We start from the raw sequence: 19,584 nt of genomic DNA on the forward strand, positions 1-19,584 counted from the left end.
AGTCATTATAATAAACTGCTCCTTGTCTTTGTTCCAACTGACAGTCATTATAATAAACTGCTCCTTGTCTTTGTTCCAACTGACAGTCATTATAATAAACTGTTCCTTGTCTTTGTTCCAACTGACAGTCATTATAATAAACTGCTCCTTGTCTTTGTTCCAACTGACAGTCATTATAATAAACTGCTCCTTGTCTTTGTTCCAACTGACAGTCATTATAATAAACTGCTCCTTGTCTTTGTTCCAACTGACAGTCATTATAATAAACTGCTCCTTGTCTTTGTTCCAACTGACAGTCATTATAATAAACTGCCCTTGTCTTTGTTCCAACTGACAGTCATTATAATAAACTGCTCCTTGTCTTTGTTCCAACTGACAGTCATTATAATAAACTGCTCCTTGTCTTTGTTCCAACTGACAGTCATTATAATAAACTGCTCCTTGTCTTTGTTCCAACCGACAGTCATTATAATAAACTGCTCCTTGTCTTTGTACCAACTGACAGTCATTATAATAAACTGCTCCTTGTCTTTGTTCCAACTGACAGTCATTATAATAAACTGCTCCTTGTCTTTGTTCCAACTGACAGTCATTATAATAAACTGCTCCTTGTCTTTGTTCCAACTGACAGTCATTATAATAAACTGCTCCTTGTCTTTGTTCCAACTGACAGTCATTATAATAAACTGCTCCTTGTCTTTGTTCCAACTGACAGTCATTATAATAAACTGCTCCTTGTCTTTGTTCCAACTGACAGTCATTATAATAAACTGCTCCTTGTCTTTGTTCCAACTGACAGTCATTATAATAAACTGCTCCTTGTCTTTGTTCCAACCGACAGTAATTATAATAAACTGCTCCTTGTCTTTGTTCCAACTGACAGTCATTATAATAAACTGCTCCTTGTCTTTGTTCCAACTGACAGTCATTATAATAAACTGCTCCTTGTCTTTGTTCCAACTGACAGTCATTATAATAAACTGCTCCTTGTCTTTGTTCCAACTGACAGTCATTATAATAAACTACTCTTTGTTTTTGTTCCAACTGACAGTCATTATAATAAACTGTTCCTTGTCTTTGTTCCAACTGACAGTCATTATAATAAACTGCTCCTTGTCTTTGTTCCAACTGACAGCCATTTTAATAAACTGCTCCTTGTCTTTGTACCAACTGACAGTCATTATAATAAACTGCTCCTTGTCTTTGTTCCAACTGACAGTCATTACAATAAACTGCTCCTTGTCTTTGTACCAAATGACAGTCATTAGAATAAACTGCTCCTTGTCTTTGTTCCAACTGACAGTCATTATAATAAACTGCTCCTTGTCTTTGTTCCAACTGACAGAGTCATTAGCCCATGCAACTGTTCTAATGCTCAGATAAGATCAGAAGTAAAGTCATTTTTGGTGGTTAAATTAGTCATAGTGTAATTACAAGGTATTGTAATCTTTCACTATCTTTACAACACAATAAAGATCTTACCATGTTCCATTTGGGGAAGAGGAAGTCCGTTCCAACGTACTCAAAGAAGTGAGCGAAGCCTTCCTTCAGCCAGACATCCTCCCACCACACAGGGGTTACCAGGTCACCAAACCACTGCAGCAAGAAAAGAAGAAAACAGCTGAGTTCAACTGAGCTTAGTCCCTTGTGTGACTGTCAACACAACCAACAGCTGAGTTCCACTGAGCTTAGTCCCTTGTGTGACTGTCAACACAACCAACAGCTGAGTTCAACTGAGCTTAGTCCCTTGTGTGACTGTCAACACAACCAACAGCTGAGTTCAACTGAGCTTAGTCCCTTGTGTGACTGTCAACACAACCAACAGCTGAGTTCAACTGAGCTTTGTCCCTTGTGTGACTGTCAACACAACCAACAGCTGAGTTCAACTGAGCTTAGTCCCTTGTGTGACTGTCAACACAACCAACAGCTGAGTTCAACTGAGCTTTGTCCCTTGTGTGACTGTCAACACAACCAACAGCTGAGTTCCACTGAGCTTAGTCCCTTGTGTGACTGTCAACACAACCAACAGCTGAGTTCAACTGAGCTTAGTCCCTTGTGTGACTGTTTAAAAAAAAATGCATATATACACTATTGTTCAACAGTTTGGAGTCCCTTAGAAATGTCCTTGTTTTTTAAATAAAAGCACTTTTTTGTCCATTAAAATAACATCACATTAATCAGAAATACAGTGTAGACATTGTTAATGTTGTAAATGACTATTGTAGCTGGAAACGGCTGATTTTTAATGGAATATCTACATAGGCGTACAGAGGCCATTATCAGCAACCATCAGTCCTCAACTGGCAGCTTCATTAAATAGTACCTGCAAAACTTCAGTCTCAACGTCAACAGTGAAAAGGCAACTCCGGGATGCTGGCCTTCTAGGCAGAGTTGCAAAGAAAAAGCCAAATCTCAGACTGGCCAATAAAAAGAAAACATTAAGATGGGCAAAAGAACACAGACACTGAACAGAGGAACTCTGCCTAGAAGGCCAGCATCCCGGAGTCGCCTCTTCACTGTTGACGTTGAGACTGGTGTTTTGCAGGTACTATTTAATGAAGCTGCCAGTTGAGGACTGATGGTTGCTGATAATGGCCTCTGTGGGACAGACAGTATGACTACAACACTAGTATGTAGGAAACTAGAAGCAGGTTATTGTGGGACAGACAGTATGACTACAACACTAGTATGTAGGAAACTAGAAGCAGGTTATTGTGGGACAGACAGTATGACTACAACACTAGTATGTAGGAAACTAGAAGCAGGTTATTGTGGGACAGACAGTATGACTACAACACTAGTATGTAGGAAACTAGAAGCAGGTTGTTGTGGGACAGACAGTATGACTACAACACTAGTATGTAGGAAACTAGAAGCAGGTTGTTGTGGGACAGACAGTATGACTACAACACTAGTATGTAGGGAACTAGAAGCAGGTTATTGTGGGACAGACAGTATGACTACAACACTAGTATGTAGGAAACTAGAAGCAGGTTATTGTGGGACAGACAGTATGACTACAACACTAGTATGTAGGAAACTAGAAGCAGGTTATTGTGGGACAGACAGTATGACTACAACACTAGTATGTAGGAAACTAGAAGCAGGTTATTGTGGGACAGACAGTATGACTACAACACTAGTATGTAGGAAACTAGAAGCAGGTTATTGTGGGACAGACAGTATGACTACAACACTAGTATGTAGGAAACTAGAAGCAGGTTATTGTGGGACAGACAGTATGACTACAACACTAGTATGTAGGAAACTAGCAGCAGGTTATTGTGGGACAGACAGTATGACTACAACACTAGTATGTAGGAAACTAGAAGCAGGTTATTGTGGGACAGACAGTATGACTACAACACTAGTATGTAGGAAACTAGAAGCAGGTTGTTGTGGGACAGACAGTATGACTACAACACTAGTATGTAGGAAACTAGAAGCAGGTTATTGTGGGACAGACAGTATGACTACAACACTAGTATGTAGGAAACTAGAAGCAGGTTATTGTGGGACAGACAGTATGACTACAACACTAGTATGTAGGAAACTAGAAGCAGGTTGTTGTGGGACAGACAGTATGACTACAACACTAGTATGTAGGAAACTAGAAGCAGGTTGTTGTGGGACAGACAGTATGACTACAACACTAGTATGTAGGAAACTAGAAGCAGGTTATTGTGGGACAGACAGTATGACTACAACACTAGTATGTAGGAAACTAGAAGCAGGTTATTGTGGGACAGACAGTATGACTACAACACTAGTATGTAGGAAACTAGAAGCAGGTTGTTGTGGGACAGACAGTATGACTACAACACTAGTATGTAGGAAACTAGAAGCAGGTTATTGTGGGACAGACAGTATGACTACAACACTAGTATGTAGGAAACTAGAAGCAGGTTATTGTGGGACAGACAGTATGACTACAACACTAGTATGTAGGAAACTAGAAGCAGGTTATTGTGGGACAGACAGTATGACTACAACACTAGTATGTAGGAAACTAGCAGCAGGTTATTGTGGGACAGACAGTATGACTACAACACTAGTATGTAGGAAACTAGAAGCAGGTTATTGTGGGACAGACAGTATGACTACAACACTAGTATGTAGGAAACTAGAAGCAGGTTGTTGTGGGACAGACAGTATGACTACAACACTAGTATGTAGGAAACTAGAAGCAGGTTATTGTGGGACAGACAGTATGACTACAACACTAGTATGTAGGAATGTACCACGCAGCACCCTGTTACTGTGGGCACGACCGTATCAACACCCTCTCACTGTCACCATCCTGTCAATGTCACCACCCTGTCAGCACCCGGTCACTGTGACACCACCCTCTCACCACCCTGTCACTGTCACCATCCTGTGCAATGTCACCACACTGTCACCACCCTGTCACTGTCACGGTACCACCCTGTCACCACCCTGTCACTGTCACCACCTGTCACCACCTGTCAATGTCACCACCCTGTCACCACCCTGTCACTGTCACCACCCTATCAACACCCTCTCACTGTCACCATCCTGTCAATGTCACCACCCTGTCACCACCCTGTCACTGTCACCACCCTCTCACCACCCTGTCACTGTCACCATCCTGTCAATGTCACCACACTGTCACCACCCTGCCACTGTCATCAACCAGGTACCACCCTGTCACCACCCTGTCACTGTCACCACCCTGTCACCACCCTGTCACTGTCACCACCCTCTCACCACCCTGTCACCACCCTGTCACCATCCTGTCACCGTCACTACCCTGTCACCACCCTGTCACTGTCACTACCCTGTCACCACCCTGTCACTGTCACTACCTGTCACCATCACCACCCTGTCACTGTCACCCCCTTCACCACCCATCCACCACCCTATCAGTACGCATTCACCACCCAGACACCACCCTATCACCACCCAGACACCACCCTATCAGCACCCATTCACCACCCAGACACCACCCACAGCACGAAACAGCACCCAGACACCACCCTATCACCACCCAGACACCACCCTATCAGCACCCATTCACCACCCAGACACCACCCTATCAGCACCCATTCACCACCCAGACACCACCCTATCAGCACCCAGACACCACCCTATCAGCACCCAGACACCACCCTATCAACACCCAGACACCACCCATTCACCACCCAGACACCAGTCTGTCAGCACCCAATCACCACCATGTAACCACCGTCACCACTCTACACCACCCAGTCATCCAGAGTACCAGAGAATTAAAGAGGTGGACTGTCTTATCCACCCTGTCACGACCCAGTCACCCAGAGAACCGGAGCACTAAAGAGACTCATGTAATATTTATCCTTGGCAGCTAAAGCCAGATCAAACTACATCACAGAGCAGGGCAGGGTAGGCAAACACAAAATGCTGCACTCTGCTTCTCTGGGCTGGCTTTAAAACAAGGCCCTTCTGAAACAGACAAGTCTCTCTCCCTCTGTATCTCTCTCTGTCTTTCTCTCTCTCTCTCTCTCTCTCTCTCTCTCTCTCTCGTTACTTTTGGGGGCTCAAGTGATGCTTTCAGCTTTCATCAAATCTCTGCTGTAGGACGACCAAGTCTTTGACAACATTTGTTACGTCATTACTATGACAGCCTTATGTAGGGCTTATGAAGGCTCTATGTAGGCCTTACGTAGGGCTTATGAAGGCTCTATGTAGGCCATATAGCAGGGTTCAAGTACAGTGTAACATCTGTGATGCCTGAACTGGCTGTTGGTTGGTTAGGGGGTTGGGTGGTTGGTTGGTTGGTTGGTTAGGGGTTGGGTGGTTGGGGGTTGGGTGGTTGGGGGTTGGTTGGTTGGTTGGTTAGGGGTTGGGTGGTTGGTGGTTGGGGGTTGGGTGGTTGGGGGTTGGGTGGTTGGTTAGGGGTTGGGTGGTTGGTTGGTTGGTTGGTTGGTTAGGGGGTTGGGTGGTTGGTTGGTTGGTTGGTTAGGGGTTGGGTGGTTGGTTGGTTGGTTGGTTGGGGGGTTGGGTGGTTGGTTGGTTGGTTGGTTGGGGGTTGGGTGGTTGGTTGGTTGGTTGGTTGGGGGTTGGGTGGTTGGTTGGTTGGTTGGTTGGGGGTTGGGTGGTTGGTTGGTTGGGGGTTGGGTGGTTGGTTGGTTGGGGGTTGGGGGTTGGGTGGTTGGGGGTTGGGGGTTGGGTGGTTGGTTGGTTGGTTGGTTGGTTGGTTGGTTGGTTGGTTGGTTGGTTGGTTGGTTGGTTAGGGGGTTGGGTGGTTGGTTGGTTGGTTAGGGATTGGGTGGTTGGTTGGTTGGTTGGGGGTTGGGTGGTTGGGGGGTTGGGTGGTTGGTTGGGGGGTTGGGTGGTTGGTTGGTTGGGGGTTGGGTGGTTGGTTGGTTGGTTAGGGGTTGGGTGGTTGGTTGGGGGGTTGGGTGGTTGGGTGGTTGGGGGGTTGGGTGGTTGGTTGGTTAGGGGGTTGGGTGGTTGGTTGGTTGGTTGGTTGGTTAGGGGGTTGGGTGTTTGGGTGGTTGGTTGGTTAGGGGGTAGGGTGGTTGGTTGGTTAGGGGGTTGGTTGGTTGGTTGGTTAGGAGGTTGGGTGGTTGGTTGGTTGGTTGGTTGGTTGGTTGGTTGGTTGGGGGGTTGGGTGGTTGGGGGGTTGGGTGGTTGGTTGGGGGGTTGGGTGGTTGGGGGGTTGGGTGGTTGGTTGGTTGGTTAGGGGTTGGGTGGTTGGTTGGGGGGTTGGGTGGTTGGTTGGTTGGGGGGTTGTGTGGTTGGGGGGTTGGGTGGTTGGTTGGTTGGTTGGTTGGTTGGTTGGTTGGTTGGTTGGTTGGTTGGTTAGGGGTTGGGTGGTTGGTTGGTTGGTTGGTTGGTTAGGGGTTGGGTGGTTGGGTGGTTGGTTGGTTAGGGGTTGGGTGGTTGGGTGGTTGGTTGGTTAGGGGTAGGGTGGTTGGTTGGTTGGTTGGTTAGGGGGTAGGGTGGTTGGTTGGTTAGGGGGTTGGTGGTTGGTTGGTTGGTTGGTTGGTTGGTTGGTTGGTTGGTTGGTTGGTTGGAAATCTAGGTCACTTTATACTCTACGCTCCAGACCCCCTCCACATCGTCGACCCCCTCCCCTCGTCACCCTCCACATAGGTACAAAGAGAAGATCATCCCGTTTGATCAAGCCTCCATTACCATTTCCTGCAGTATACCGTGCCACAGATCTGGCAGCCAGCTGTTAAATATTTATAGAGTAAAATAAGCAAACGTGGAGGCCTGTTATCTCTACTGTAGTGTCCTCTTCTTGATCCATTGGAGCTGTGTCTTGATGCCTGCACTTAAAATTACGTAACAATGGTAATTAGACTCAATTGAGTGAGATGTAGGGAGGGACTTCAAAGACCAGGAAAACACAAAGCACTTTTATTGTGCTTTTGTGACAAATTTAGCACCAAATGGAAAAAGATGAAGAGTGGTACAACCAACCGACATAAATAGTTTTTATTCCCGTTCAGGTTTTTTTATTTTATTTGGCAGCTTGTGTGTTGCGATTATTCCTGACAGCTGAAGAGCTATGATGTGATGTCATGTAAATACAGCATATAAAACTGCTCTGCCGAGAACTATATGCTGTCAGAATATTCAAAGTGTACTGATTCATTCTGCCGTCTCCGTGTCCAATTAAGGACTTTATGTAAAGATTTCACAAAAGTGAGAGAGTAATTCACAGTAAGCTAGCTGAGATGAAGTAGATAGAGTGGGTGCAGTAAGACATCAAGAGATGCACAAGACCGTTTGAATTACAGTACCAGTCAAAAGTTTGGACTCATTCAAGGGTTTTTCTTTATTTTTACTATTTTACTATTTCTACATTGTAGAATAATGGTGAAGACATCAACACTATGAAATAGCACATATAGAATCATGTAGTAACCAAAAAAGTGTTTAACAAATCAGAATATTATTTCGATTTTTGATTCTTCAAAGTAGCCTTGCCTTGATGACAGATTTGCCCACTCTTGGCATTCTCTCAACCAGCTTCGTGAGGTAGTCACCTGGAATGCATTTCAATTAACAGGTGTGCCTTGTTAAAAGTGAATTTGTTTTGATGTCTTCACTATTATTCTACAATGTAGAAAATAGTAAAAATAAAGAAAAACCCTTGAATGAGTACATGTGTCCAAACTTTTGACTGGTACTGTAGTTAGCAATATCAACTAGGACGGGGCCAAACTTCCTGTTAAGGTAGTATCCGATCCGGATTATAACAACCTGTGTGCTAGAGGTCTTCACGGATACCGAATACTCTAAACCTGATCTGGGACCCAAGCGGTTCTGGATCCAGAATTCTAAATAATGTCACGGGTCTGGGTCAGATCTAATATGATTGTCATGGGTCTCGGGTATGTGTAATTTTAACTGACTTTTCCGGAAGGGAAAGGGGGGATACCTAGTCAGTTGTACAACTGAAAGCATTCAACTGAAATGTGACTTCTGCACTTAACCCAACCCCTCTGAATCAGAGAGGTGGTGACCGCCTGTCGTACAGATCTAAACACCATCGTTGCCGTAGAGAGAGAGAGAGACACGTTATCATTTATGCTGCTGCTCTTGCTTCCAGACTGGAGCTTGTTGTTGTTGGCCAATCAGAAGTCATCAAAGCAGCAATAGACTACAGTCATAGACCCTCCATGTGGAAAAAGTTAGGAGATATCTAATCAATGAAAGATGGAATTAAAATGACTGAATTAAAAGTTCAAGGAGAAGGATAGGCTACAACAACCAAGAACCAACAGGCAGGCTGCTACTTAATATTCATGAATGGAGTTGTTGTTGGCCAATCAGAAGTCATCAAAGCGGAAATAGGTTAATAGATAGGCTACAACAACCAAGAGCAAACAGGCAGGCTGCTACTTAATATTCTGAATGGAGTTGTTGTTACTTGTAACTGTAGAATGAGAAAGCCCATGCTGCCTCTATTTGCCTAGCTAGCTAACGTTCTCCAGGTTTGATGCCGCCTCAATTAGCCTAGCTAGCTAACGTTCTCCCGGTTTGATGCAGCCTCAATTAGCCTAGCTAGCTAACGTTCTCCAGGTTTGATGAAGCCTCAATTAGCCTAGCTAGCTAACATTCTCCAGGTTTGATGCAGCCTCAATTAGCCTGGCTAGCTAACATTCTCCAGGTTTGACGCAGTCAAGGCAGATACTATAAAATCATATTTGATGATAAATAACCTAGCTATGGCAGCTATTAGTCTACTAGAGTGCAAGTCGGCTTGTTGGTTGTTTGCTGTCTCTCGTCTCTCATCTCTCCCTCCCTGTTCCCTCCTCCCTGCTCCCCATGTCACTCACTACAGCAGCACCTCTCTCCCTCTGGTGCTTTATCGGATCAGACCGGGTCTGGATCCGACCAGGTCTATTCGGAACTAGTCTAGTTGTCCTTGTACTGTCACAAATACACAAGCACCTCGTCGGTTTGTTTAAACCGACAAGAGTAAACAGAAAAAATGAACACAGAGAATGCTTTTTTAATAATTCAACACCGCCACAAAGCAGCCGAACACTTAGTTTAAACAGCATCATAACCAGCCGAAGACTTAGTTTAAACAGCATCATAACCAGCCGAACACTTAGTTTAAACAGCATCTTAACCAGCCGAACACTTAGTTTAAACAGCATCATAACCAGCCGTACACTTAGTTTGAACAGCATCTTAACCAGCCGAACACTTAGTTTAAACAGCATCTTAACCAGCCGAACACTTAGTTTAAACAGCATCTTAACCAGCCGAACACTTAGTTTAAACAGCATCATAACCAGCCGAACACTTAGTTTAAACAGCATCATAACCAGCCGTAAACTTAGTTTAAACAGCATCTTAACCAGCTGTACACTTAGTTTAAACAGCATCATAATCAGGCGAACACTTAGTTTAAACAGCGTCTTAATCAGGCAGACTTAGTTTCCACAGCGTCTTAACCAAGCAGACTTAGTTTCCACAGCATCTTAATCAGGCAGACTGAGTTTCCACAGCGTCTTAACCAGGCAGAGTTAGTTTCCACAGCATCTTAACCAGGCAGACTTAGTTTCCACAGCATCTTAACCAGGCAGACTTAGTTTCCACAGCATCTTAATCAGGCAGAGTTAGTTTCCACAGCATCTTAACCAGGCAGACTTAGTTTCCACAACATCTTAATCAGGCAGACTTAGTTTCCACAGCATCTTAACCAGGCAGACTTAGTTTCCACAGCATCTTAATCAGGCAGAGTTAGTTTCCACAGCACCTTAATCAGGCAGAGTTAGTTTCCACAGCATCTTAATCAGGCAGACTTAGTTTCCACAGCATCTTAACCAGGCAGACTTAGTTTCCACAGCATCTTAATCAGGCAGAGTTAGTTTCCACAGCACCTTAATCAGGCAGAGTTAGTTTCCACAGCACCTTAATCAGGCAGAGTTAGTTTCCACAGCATCTTAATCAGGCAGACTTAGTTTCCACAGCATCTTAACCAGGCAGACTTAGTTTCCACAGCATCTTAATCAGGCAGAGTTAGTTTCCACAGCATCTTAATCAGGCAGAGTTAGTTTCCACAGCATCTTAATCAGGCAGAGTTAGTTTCCACAGCATCTTAATCAGGCAGAGTTAGTTTCCATAGCATCTTAATCAGGCAGAGTTAGTTTCCACAGCATCTTAATCAGGCAGACTTAGTTTCCACAGCATCTTAACCAGGCAGACTTAGTTTCCACAGCACCTTAATCAGGCAAACCTCTAAGAAGCAGCAGTGAGAGCACAAGCAGCAGTGTTGTGATGAGCTACTACGGGGGCCAAAGGTCACGTTTCTCACCCACTACGCGTTAAATAAACAACGTATTGTTTTGACCCCTACACCAGCAAAACTTCCACAGCTATGCATGATGCTAATTAGCTACAGCTCCATGCATTTATTATAAACATGGCAGCCAGCCAGGCAGAAACAGAGTTTATCCTTTAAAGTGGCAAACTAATGGACCTCTATAGTACATGTAACGTGGTGGTGTGTGTGTGTGTGTGTGTGTGTGTGTGTGTGTGTGTGTGTGTGTGTGTGTGTGTGTGTGTGTGTGTGTATGTGTGTGTGTGTGGTGTGTGGTGTGTGTGGGGAGGCAGAGGACTTCTCATTACCGGCCATACAGGAACACAAGAACATGGGATAACAAGACTCATTAGAGGACATCTTCCAGACCCCTGGAGGAATCACACAGACCTTTATAACCACCCAGCACACTAAGCAGGCTCTAACAGAGACCCAGCTAACTACTGAACACAGACCTTTATAACCAGCCAGCACACTAAGCCGGCTCTAACAGAGACCCAGCTAACTACTGAACACAGACCTTTATAACCAGCCAGCACACTAACCCGGCTCTAACAGAGACCCAGCTAACACACTAACCCGGCTCTAACAGAGACCCAGCTAACACACTAACCCGGCTCTAACAGAGACCCAGCTAACACACTAACCCGGCTCTAACAGAGACCCAGCTAACACACTAACCCGACTCTAACAGAGACCCAGCTAACACACTAACCCGGCTCTAACAGAGACCCAGCTAACACACTAACCCGGCTCTAACAGAGACCCAGCTAACACACTAACCCGGCTCTAACAGAGACCAAGCTAACACACTAACCCGGCTCTAACAGAGACCCAGCTAACTACTGTACAGCTTCTAACACTGACCCAGCTAGCTCACTAACAGACCCAGCTAGCTAACACAGACAATTATAGAACATCCATTAACATACCATATAACACAGGCCCAGCTAACTAGCTAACACCTGGAAAAGATGAAGAGTGGTACAACCAACCAACTGACATAAATTATTTTTATTCCTGTTCAGGTTTTTATTTTATTTTATTTGGCAGCTTGTGTGTTGCTATTATTTCCTGCCAGCTGAGGAGCTATGATGTGATGTCATGTAAATACAGTGTATAAAACTGCTCTGCCGAGAACTATATGCTGTCAGAATATTCAAAGTGTACTGATTCATTCTGCTGCCAATGTCTGAATGTCAATGAGGAGCCAGGAATCTCCACATCCTATCCAACTCTCATTAACATACCCTATTTCACAGGCCCAGCTAGCTAGCTAACACAGACCCTTATCAACACTCATTAACATACCCTATAACACAGGCCCAGCTAGCTAGCTAACATTGGAATCTAGTTCTCTAACTCAGACCCAGTTAACTATCTTTACATTTTAAATGTAATCTTTATTTAACAAGGCAAGTCAGTTAAGAACAAATTCTTATTTTCAATAATGGCCTAGGAACAGTTGGTTAACTGCCTTGTTCAGGGGCAGAATGACAGATTTGTACCTTGTCAGCTCGGGGATTTGATCTAGCAACCTTTCGGTTACAGGCCCAACGCTCTTAAAACTAGGCTACCTGCCGCCCCAAGGACCAGCTAGCTACTGTACAATATCTAACACAGACCCAGTTAACTATCTTACCAAGGACCAGCTAGCTACTGTACAATATCTAACACAGACCCAGTTAACTATCTTACCAAGGACCAGCTAGCTACTGTACAATATCTAACACAGACCCAGTTAACTATCTTACCAAGGACCAGCTAGCTACTGTACAATATCTAACACAGACCCAGTTAACTATCTTACCAAGGACCAGCTAGCTACTGTACAATATCTAACACAGACCCAGTTAACTATCTTACCAAGGACCAGCTAGCTACTGTATAATATCTAACACAGACCCAGTTAACTATCTTACCAAGGACCAGCTAGCTACTGTATAATATCTAACACAGACCCAGTTAACTCTCTTACCAACGACCAGCTAGCTACTGTACAATATCTAACACAGACCCAGTTAACTATCTTACCAAGTACCAGCTAGCTACTGTACAATATCTAACACAGACCCAGTTAACTATCTTACCAAGGACCAGCTAGCTACTGTATAATATCTAACAGAGACCCAGTTAACTATCTTACCAAGGACCAGCTAGCTACTGTATAATATCTAACACAGACCCAGTTAACTATCTTACCAAGGACCAGCTAGCTACTGTATAATATCTAACACAGACCCAGTTAACTATCTTACCAAGGACCAGCTAGCTACTGTATAATATCTAACACAGACCCAGTTAACTATCTTACCAAGGACCAGCTAGCTACTGTATAATATCTAACACAGACCCAGTTAACTATCTTACCAAGGACCAGCTAGCTACTGTATAATATCTAACACAGACCCAGTTACCTATCTTACCAAGGACCAGCTAGCTACTGTATAATATCTAACACAGACCCAGCTAACTATCTCAGAGACCCAACTAGCAAGCTAGCTTACCGAGATGACTGCACAACAGACAAAACTGTCGTTACCGTACTCTATCACGACCACCTGAGTGTATATTAGCATGTTCTTTGTTTAAGGTTTACAGCTGAATGCTACTGTAGTGCTTTCTGGTTGTTATTCTTTTCACACTGACTGTAGCTATTCTTACGATGGATGACGTCATTACATGCCAAAGTTATCCACTTTCTGCGGCTAATAGTAGACAAATAGTGATTCATGTTGATTGAGTTGCGGGTGGGCGGGGTTGAATGGAGGGCTGCTAGAGGATATAACTGAAGGTTCCAATCCGCCCCAGGAAGATTCAGCCTTACATTTACATTTTAGTCATTTAGCAGACGCTCTTATCCAGAGCGACTTACAGTAGAGTGCATACATTTTTATTACATTTTTATTTTTTATTTTTTTACATACTCCACGAACGTGAAAAGAATAAATGCGTCCCAAATCGCACCCTATTAAATATATAGTACACTACTTTTGACTAAGCCCTTGTGAAAAGTAATGTACTAAATATGAAAAAGGGTGCCATTAAGGTACCAATGACTCACCCACCCAGACCCTACACAGCTGCTGAATCAGGTTCAGTCTATTTGTCTTTTGTCTGTGTATTTCATTGGAATTCTCAGATATCTGTCAGAGACGGATGTGTGACGGATCCCATTTAAAAACCTTTCTGTTCTCATTCTCCTAAAACCCTTCATTGAAAACCCAAGGAGATTAGGTGTCCAGTCAGACTCCACTATCTTCACATACACTTTAAGGAATGACTCCTCTTGACACATCCCCTTTAACAAAGCTGCCGCTAATAGAATAGTGTTGTTGTGTTAATGGAGGGTGATGGGAGAGAACGGTGAGTGGTGAATAGTGTAACAGTGAAGCTAAAGCTGATGCCTATCCAACCTGTCGTTTCCAATAGGGCTCTGCTACGTACCAGGGCCTAATGAAGACCGAGTGAGCATGAAATAGAGAAACTCTTCAACGGTGATGGGCCGTGGTGTTACCTCAATGGGAGCCAATAAATTACCTAGCATTTACAAGTAAAAGCAGTAGCGGTGGGTGAACGTGGTTGCAGTGTCCTTTTGCAATCCATTGGTGTCTGAGCTCCAATAGATATAGTATCATCCCATGTTAAAAGGTTCTCTGAAAGGGGGAATTCAGTGGCTACTAATCAATGGTCTGTGTCTCCTCGAGTTAGGCCATAGTAATGTGATTTATAGTGGGAGGAGAGCTGGGTGACACTGCTGAATTACTGGAGCTTCACAGAGTTCCTTTAACAGATCACAGAGAGCAGTCTGCTTCCCAAATGTTACACTATGTCCTTTATAATGCCCAAAGGGCTCTGCTTAATATTAGTGCACAGTATAGAGAATAGGACTCTGGTCAAAACTAGTGCACTGTATAGGGAATAGGGCTCTGGTCAAAACTAGTGCACTGTATAGGGAATAGGGCTCTGGTCAAAACTAGTGCACTATCTAGGGAATAGGGCTCTGGTCAAAACTAGTGCACTGTATAGGGAATAGGGCTCTGGTCAAAACTAGTGCACTGTATAGGGAATAGGGCTCTGGTCAAAACTAGTGCACTGTATAGGGAATAGGGCTCTGGTCAAAACTAGTGCACTGTATAGGGAATAGGGCTCTGGTCAAAACTAGTGCACTGTATAGGGAATAGGGCTCTGGTCAAAACTAGTGCACTGTATAGGGAATAGGGCTCTGGTCAAAACTAGTGCACTGTATAGGGAACGCACACGGGGTGTCCGTTGAGGAGTGATCCAACGAATTGTACCCAGATGAGCTGATCAATATATCAAATGAAGTGCCGAGACCCATTGCTATACTGTTTACATTCAACAACGGAACCCGCGGAATCTACTCTGAGACAATGGAAATGTGAAAAATCCTAAATCAAGCTTATATCTCAGTTGTAATGACAGCTTCGGGGATGGCTTAGCAACCGAGAGTCCAAGTAATGTTGTTAAACCTGGCGAGGCTTTCAAATGAAAATTTAAACGCTAATGATGAGTAATATACAGTGCCTTCAGAAAGTATTCACACACCTTGACTTTTTCCACATTTTGTTGTATTACAGCCTGAATTTAAAATTAATTAAATGTAGATTTTTTGGGGCACTGGCCTACACACAATACCGCATAATGTCAAAGTGGAATTATGTTTCTAAAATTTTTTACAAATTAATAAAAAATGAAAAGCTCAAATGTCTTGAGTTAATAAGTATTAAACCCCTTTGTTATGGCAAGCCTAAATAAGTTCAGGAATAAATATTTGGTTAACAAGTCACATAATAAGTTTCATTTACTAATTTTGTGTGCAATAATAATGTTTAACTTGATTTTTGAATGACTACCTCAGCTCTGTATTCCACACATACTATTATCTGTAAGGTCCCTCAGTCGAGTAGTGAATTTCAAACACAGATTCAACCACAAAGACCAGGGAGGTTTTCCAATGCCTTGCAAAGAAGGGCACCTATTGGTAGATGAGTAAAAATAAAACATTGAATATTCCTTTTAGCATGGTGCAGTTATTAATGACACTTTGGATGGTGTATCAATACTCCCAGTCACTCAGAGGGTTGAATACTTATCTAATCAAGATATATTAGTGTTTTTTTCTTCATATATATATATATATATATATATATATATATATTTTAATTTTTTATATATTTCTTTTTATTTTTATTTTTTTAGAATTTTTTTACAAATGTTAGTATTTTCTGTAGATCGTTGACAAAAATGACAAATCCATTTTTAATCCCACTTTGTAACACAACGAAATGTGGAAAAAGTCAAGACGTGTGAATACTTTCTGAAGGCTCTGTACTTTATATTAGTTGCTGGTTGATTATTCTGTAAAACAATGAGTTGGCATAACAACAATCTCACAAGCTGCCATGTTAACTTAGACTCCCGATGGATTCATTCCTATCTCCCTGCAAATGAATCAGCATCCTTTATAAGGCCCCTAAGCCTGACAAGCATTTTTCTATCTTTTAGGAAGATAAATTATTGAGGAAAGATTAATAATCCACTAGCTGCATATGGTATGATGAAAAGCACCAAGTATCATGTTTGTGAAGCTGATTAGCTATGATGTTCAGGATCTGATTAAGCGCAGACACACACACACACACACACTGATTAATCTTTAATATTAACTTGTATATCTACTGACAGGGGAGTCTAGGCTGTGAATAATTACATAATCTGTAGGCTGCGTGATAACTAAACCTTTCTAGGGAATCAGAATTACTATGTGGTCTTGTCTGATGTGATATAGGTTTCAATTAGACTTGATTAAAAACTATTCAGGGCTTGACCTCACTAGACATATGTAACAACGTTGACATTTAACCATATACTGTACGTCAACTAATGGGACCATGTTCATCTTTACCCCTGAAAAACATGATGACATCAGGTCCATGAGCATAGTGAATGGTTTAATACACTGCTCAAAAAAATAAAGGGAACACTAAAATAACACATCCTAGATCTGAATGAATGAAATAATCTTATTAAATACTTTTTTCTTTACATAGTTGAATGTGCTGACAACAAAATCACACAAAAAGAATCCATGGAAATCCAATTTATCAACCCATGGAGGTCTGGATTTGGAGTCACACTCAAAATTAAAGTGGAAAACCACACTACAGGCTGATCCAACTTTGATGTAATGTCCTTAAAACAAGTCAAAATGAGGCTCAGTAGTGTGTGTGGCCTCCATGTGCCTGTATGACCTCCCTACAATGCCTGGGCATGCTCCTGATGAGGTGCGTCTCCTGAGGGATCTCCTCCCAGACCTGGACTAAAGCATCCGCCAACTCCTGGACAGTCTGTGGTGCAACGTGGCGTTGGTGGATGGAGCGAGACATGATGTCCCAGATGTGCTCAATTGGATTCAGGTCTGGGGAACGGGCGGGCCAGTCCATAGCACCAATGCCTTCCTCTTGCAGGAACTGCTGACACACTCCAGCCGCATGAGGTCTAGCATTGTCTTGCATTAGGAGGAACCCAGGGCCAACCGCACCAGCATATGGTCTCACAAGGGGTCTGAGGATCTCATCTCAGTACCTAATGGCAGTCAGGCTACCTCTGGCGAGCACATGGAGGGCTGTGCGGCCCCCCAAAGAAATGCCACCCCACACCATGACTGACCCACCGCCAAACCGGTCATGCTGGAGGATGTTGCAGGCAGCAGAACGTTCTCCACGGCATCTCCAGACTCTGTCACGTCTGTCACATGTGCTCAGTGTGAACCTGCTTTCATCTGTGAAGGGCACAGGGCGCCAGTGGCGAATTTGCCAATCTTGGTGTTCTCTGGCAAATGCCAAACGTCCTGCACGGTGTTGGGCTGTAAGCACAACCCCCACCTGTGGACGTCGGGCCCTCATACCACCCTCATGGAGTCTGTTTCTGACCGTTTGAGCAGACACATGCACATTTGTGGCCTGCTGGAGGTCATTTTGTAGGGCTCTGGCAGTGCTCCTCCTTGCACAAAGGCGGAGGTAGCGGTCCTGCTGCTGGGTTGTTGCCCTCCTACGGCCTCCTCCACGTCTCCTGATGTACTGGCCTGTCTCCTGGTAGCGCCTCCATGCTCTGGACACTACGCTGACAGACACAGCAAACCTTCTTGCCACAGCTCGCATTGATGTGCCATCCTGGATGAGCTGCACTACCTGAGCCACTTGTGTGGGTTGTAGACTCCGTCTCATGCTACCACTAGAGTGAAAGCACCGCCAGCATTCAAAAGTGACCAAAACATCAGCCAGGAAGCATAGGAACTGAGAAGTGGTCTGTGGTCACCACCTGCAGAACCACTCCTTTATTGGGGGATGTCTTGCTAATTGCCTATAATTTCCACCTGTTGTCTATTCCATTTGCACAACAGCATGTGAAATTTATTGTCAATCAGTGGTGCTTCCTAAGTGGACAGTTTGATTTCACAGAAGTGTGATTGACTTGGAGTTACATTGTGTTGTTTAAGTGTTCCCTTTATTTTTTGAGCAGTGTATGTAGTAGTCTATATCTCTAATGGTCATATAAATCAAACCATAGCTCTAGCTGAAACATTTGACTGTGGCAAGCAAGACCTTTTCTATTCTAGCTTTGTAAAATGAAAACCAATGCAGAGGGAGAAATAAAACTGAGTCAGCTAGCTAGAGGGTGAGGTGAATCTGCCATCTGAGTCAGCTAGCTAGAAGGTGGGGTTCAATCTGCCATCTGAGTCAGATAGCTAGAGGGTGGGGTTCAATCTGCCATCTGAGTTCGCTAGCTAGAGGGTGGGGTTCAATCTGCCATCTGAGTCAGCTAGCTAGAGGGTGGGGTGAATCTGCCATCTGAGTCAGCTAGCTAGAGGGTGGGGTTCAATCTGCCATCTGAGTTAGCTAGCTAGAGGGTGGGGTTCAATCTGCCATCTGAGTCAGCTAGCTAGAGGGTGGGGTTCAATCTGCCATCTGAGTTAGCTAGCTAGAGGGTGGGGTTCAATCTGCCATCTCAGTCAGCTAGCTAGAGGGTGGGGTCAATCTGCCAACTGTCAGCTAGCTAGAGGGTGGGGTCAATCTGCCATCTGAGTCAGCTAGCTAGAGGGTGGGGTCAATCTGCCAACTGTCAGCTAGCTAGAGGGTGGGGTGAATCTGCCATCTGAGTCAGCTAGCAAGAGGGTGGGGTGAATCTGCCATTTAACCCCCACCTATGGAGCATTGTATCAAAGTCTCACCGGGTAAAAGCACACAAAGAAACTGGTAATGTTGTGAAGAAAATGAACTAGGGAGTTCCGGCGGCCTCTCAGCAGAGATGCACGTGTAGTTCTGAGTACCGTCTCCAAAGTCCAAAAGTCTGTAATAAATTCCTTACAATTTCCCTCTGAACCTTTAAAATGCTCAACAAAAAGGATCTACGTGACCCAGGACACACAACTAAGGCACAGGGAAGCTTAAAAGCATCCCAAACAAAGAGAGACACAGATCCAACTAAAACTAGTGAGGATACATCCAACTCCGCCATATTGAAGTCCCTGAATCAACAACAGACTTTGATGCAGTGAAGGGTCAAACAAGCAGTTAAAGAATCCCTGGAGGAACTGCTTCCAGGGGTAATTAAAACCCGGAAGGATATGGAGGAATTTCCAACGAATCTATCGTAAAAGTCTCAAATGACATTGCCAGTCGATCTGAAACATGCAAGCCTCTGGAGTGGTGGTGTAACAAGTTGCAGGTTAGCACCAGGTCTGCTACAGATAACATCGCTAGCTGGCG

General features: G+C 44.0%; 1 protein-coding gene across 1 annotated transcript in view; it reads right to left on the reverse strand.

The window, feature by feature from the left end:
- Positions 1-19,584, reverse strand: part of LOC106595568 (thyrotropin-releasing hormone-degrading ectoenzyme) — a 449,769-nt gene that overhangs the window by 204,960 nt on the left and 225,225 nt on the right. The window contains exon 5 of the mRNA XM_045700210.1: positions 1,483-1,596. Within this exon, the coding sequence (XP_045556166.1) occupies positions 1,483-1,596 (114 nt within the window). The remainder of the gene's footprint in view (positions 1-1,482; positions 1,597-19,584) is intronic.

Source organism: Salmo salar, chromosome ssa17 (genome assembly GCF_905237065.1).
Source record: "Salmo salar chromosome ssa17, Ssal_v3.1, whole genome shotgun sequence".
Lineage (NCBI taxonomy): Eukaryota > Metazoa > Chordata > Actinopteri > Salmoniformes > Salmonidae > Salmo > Salmo salar.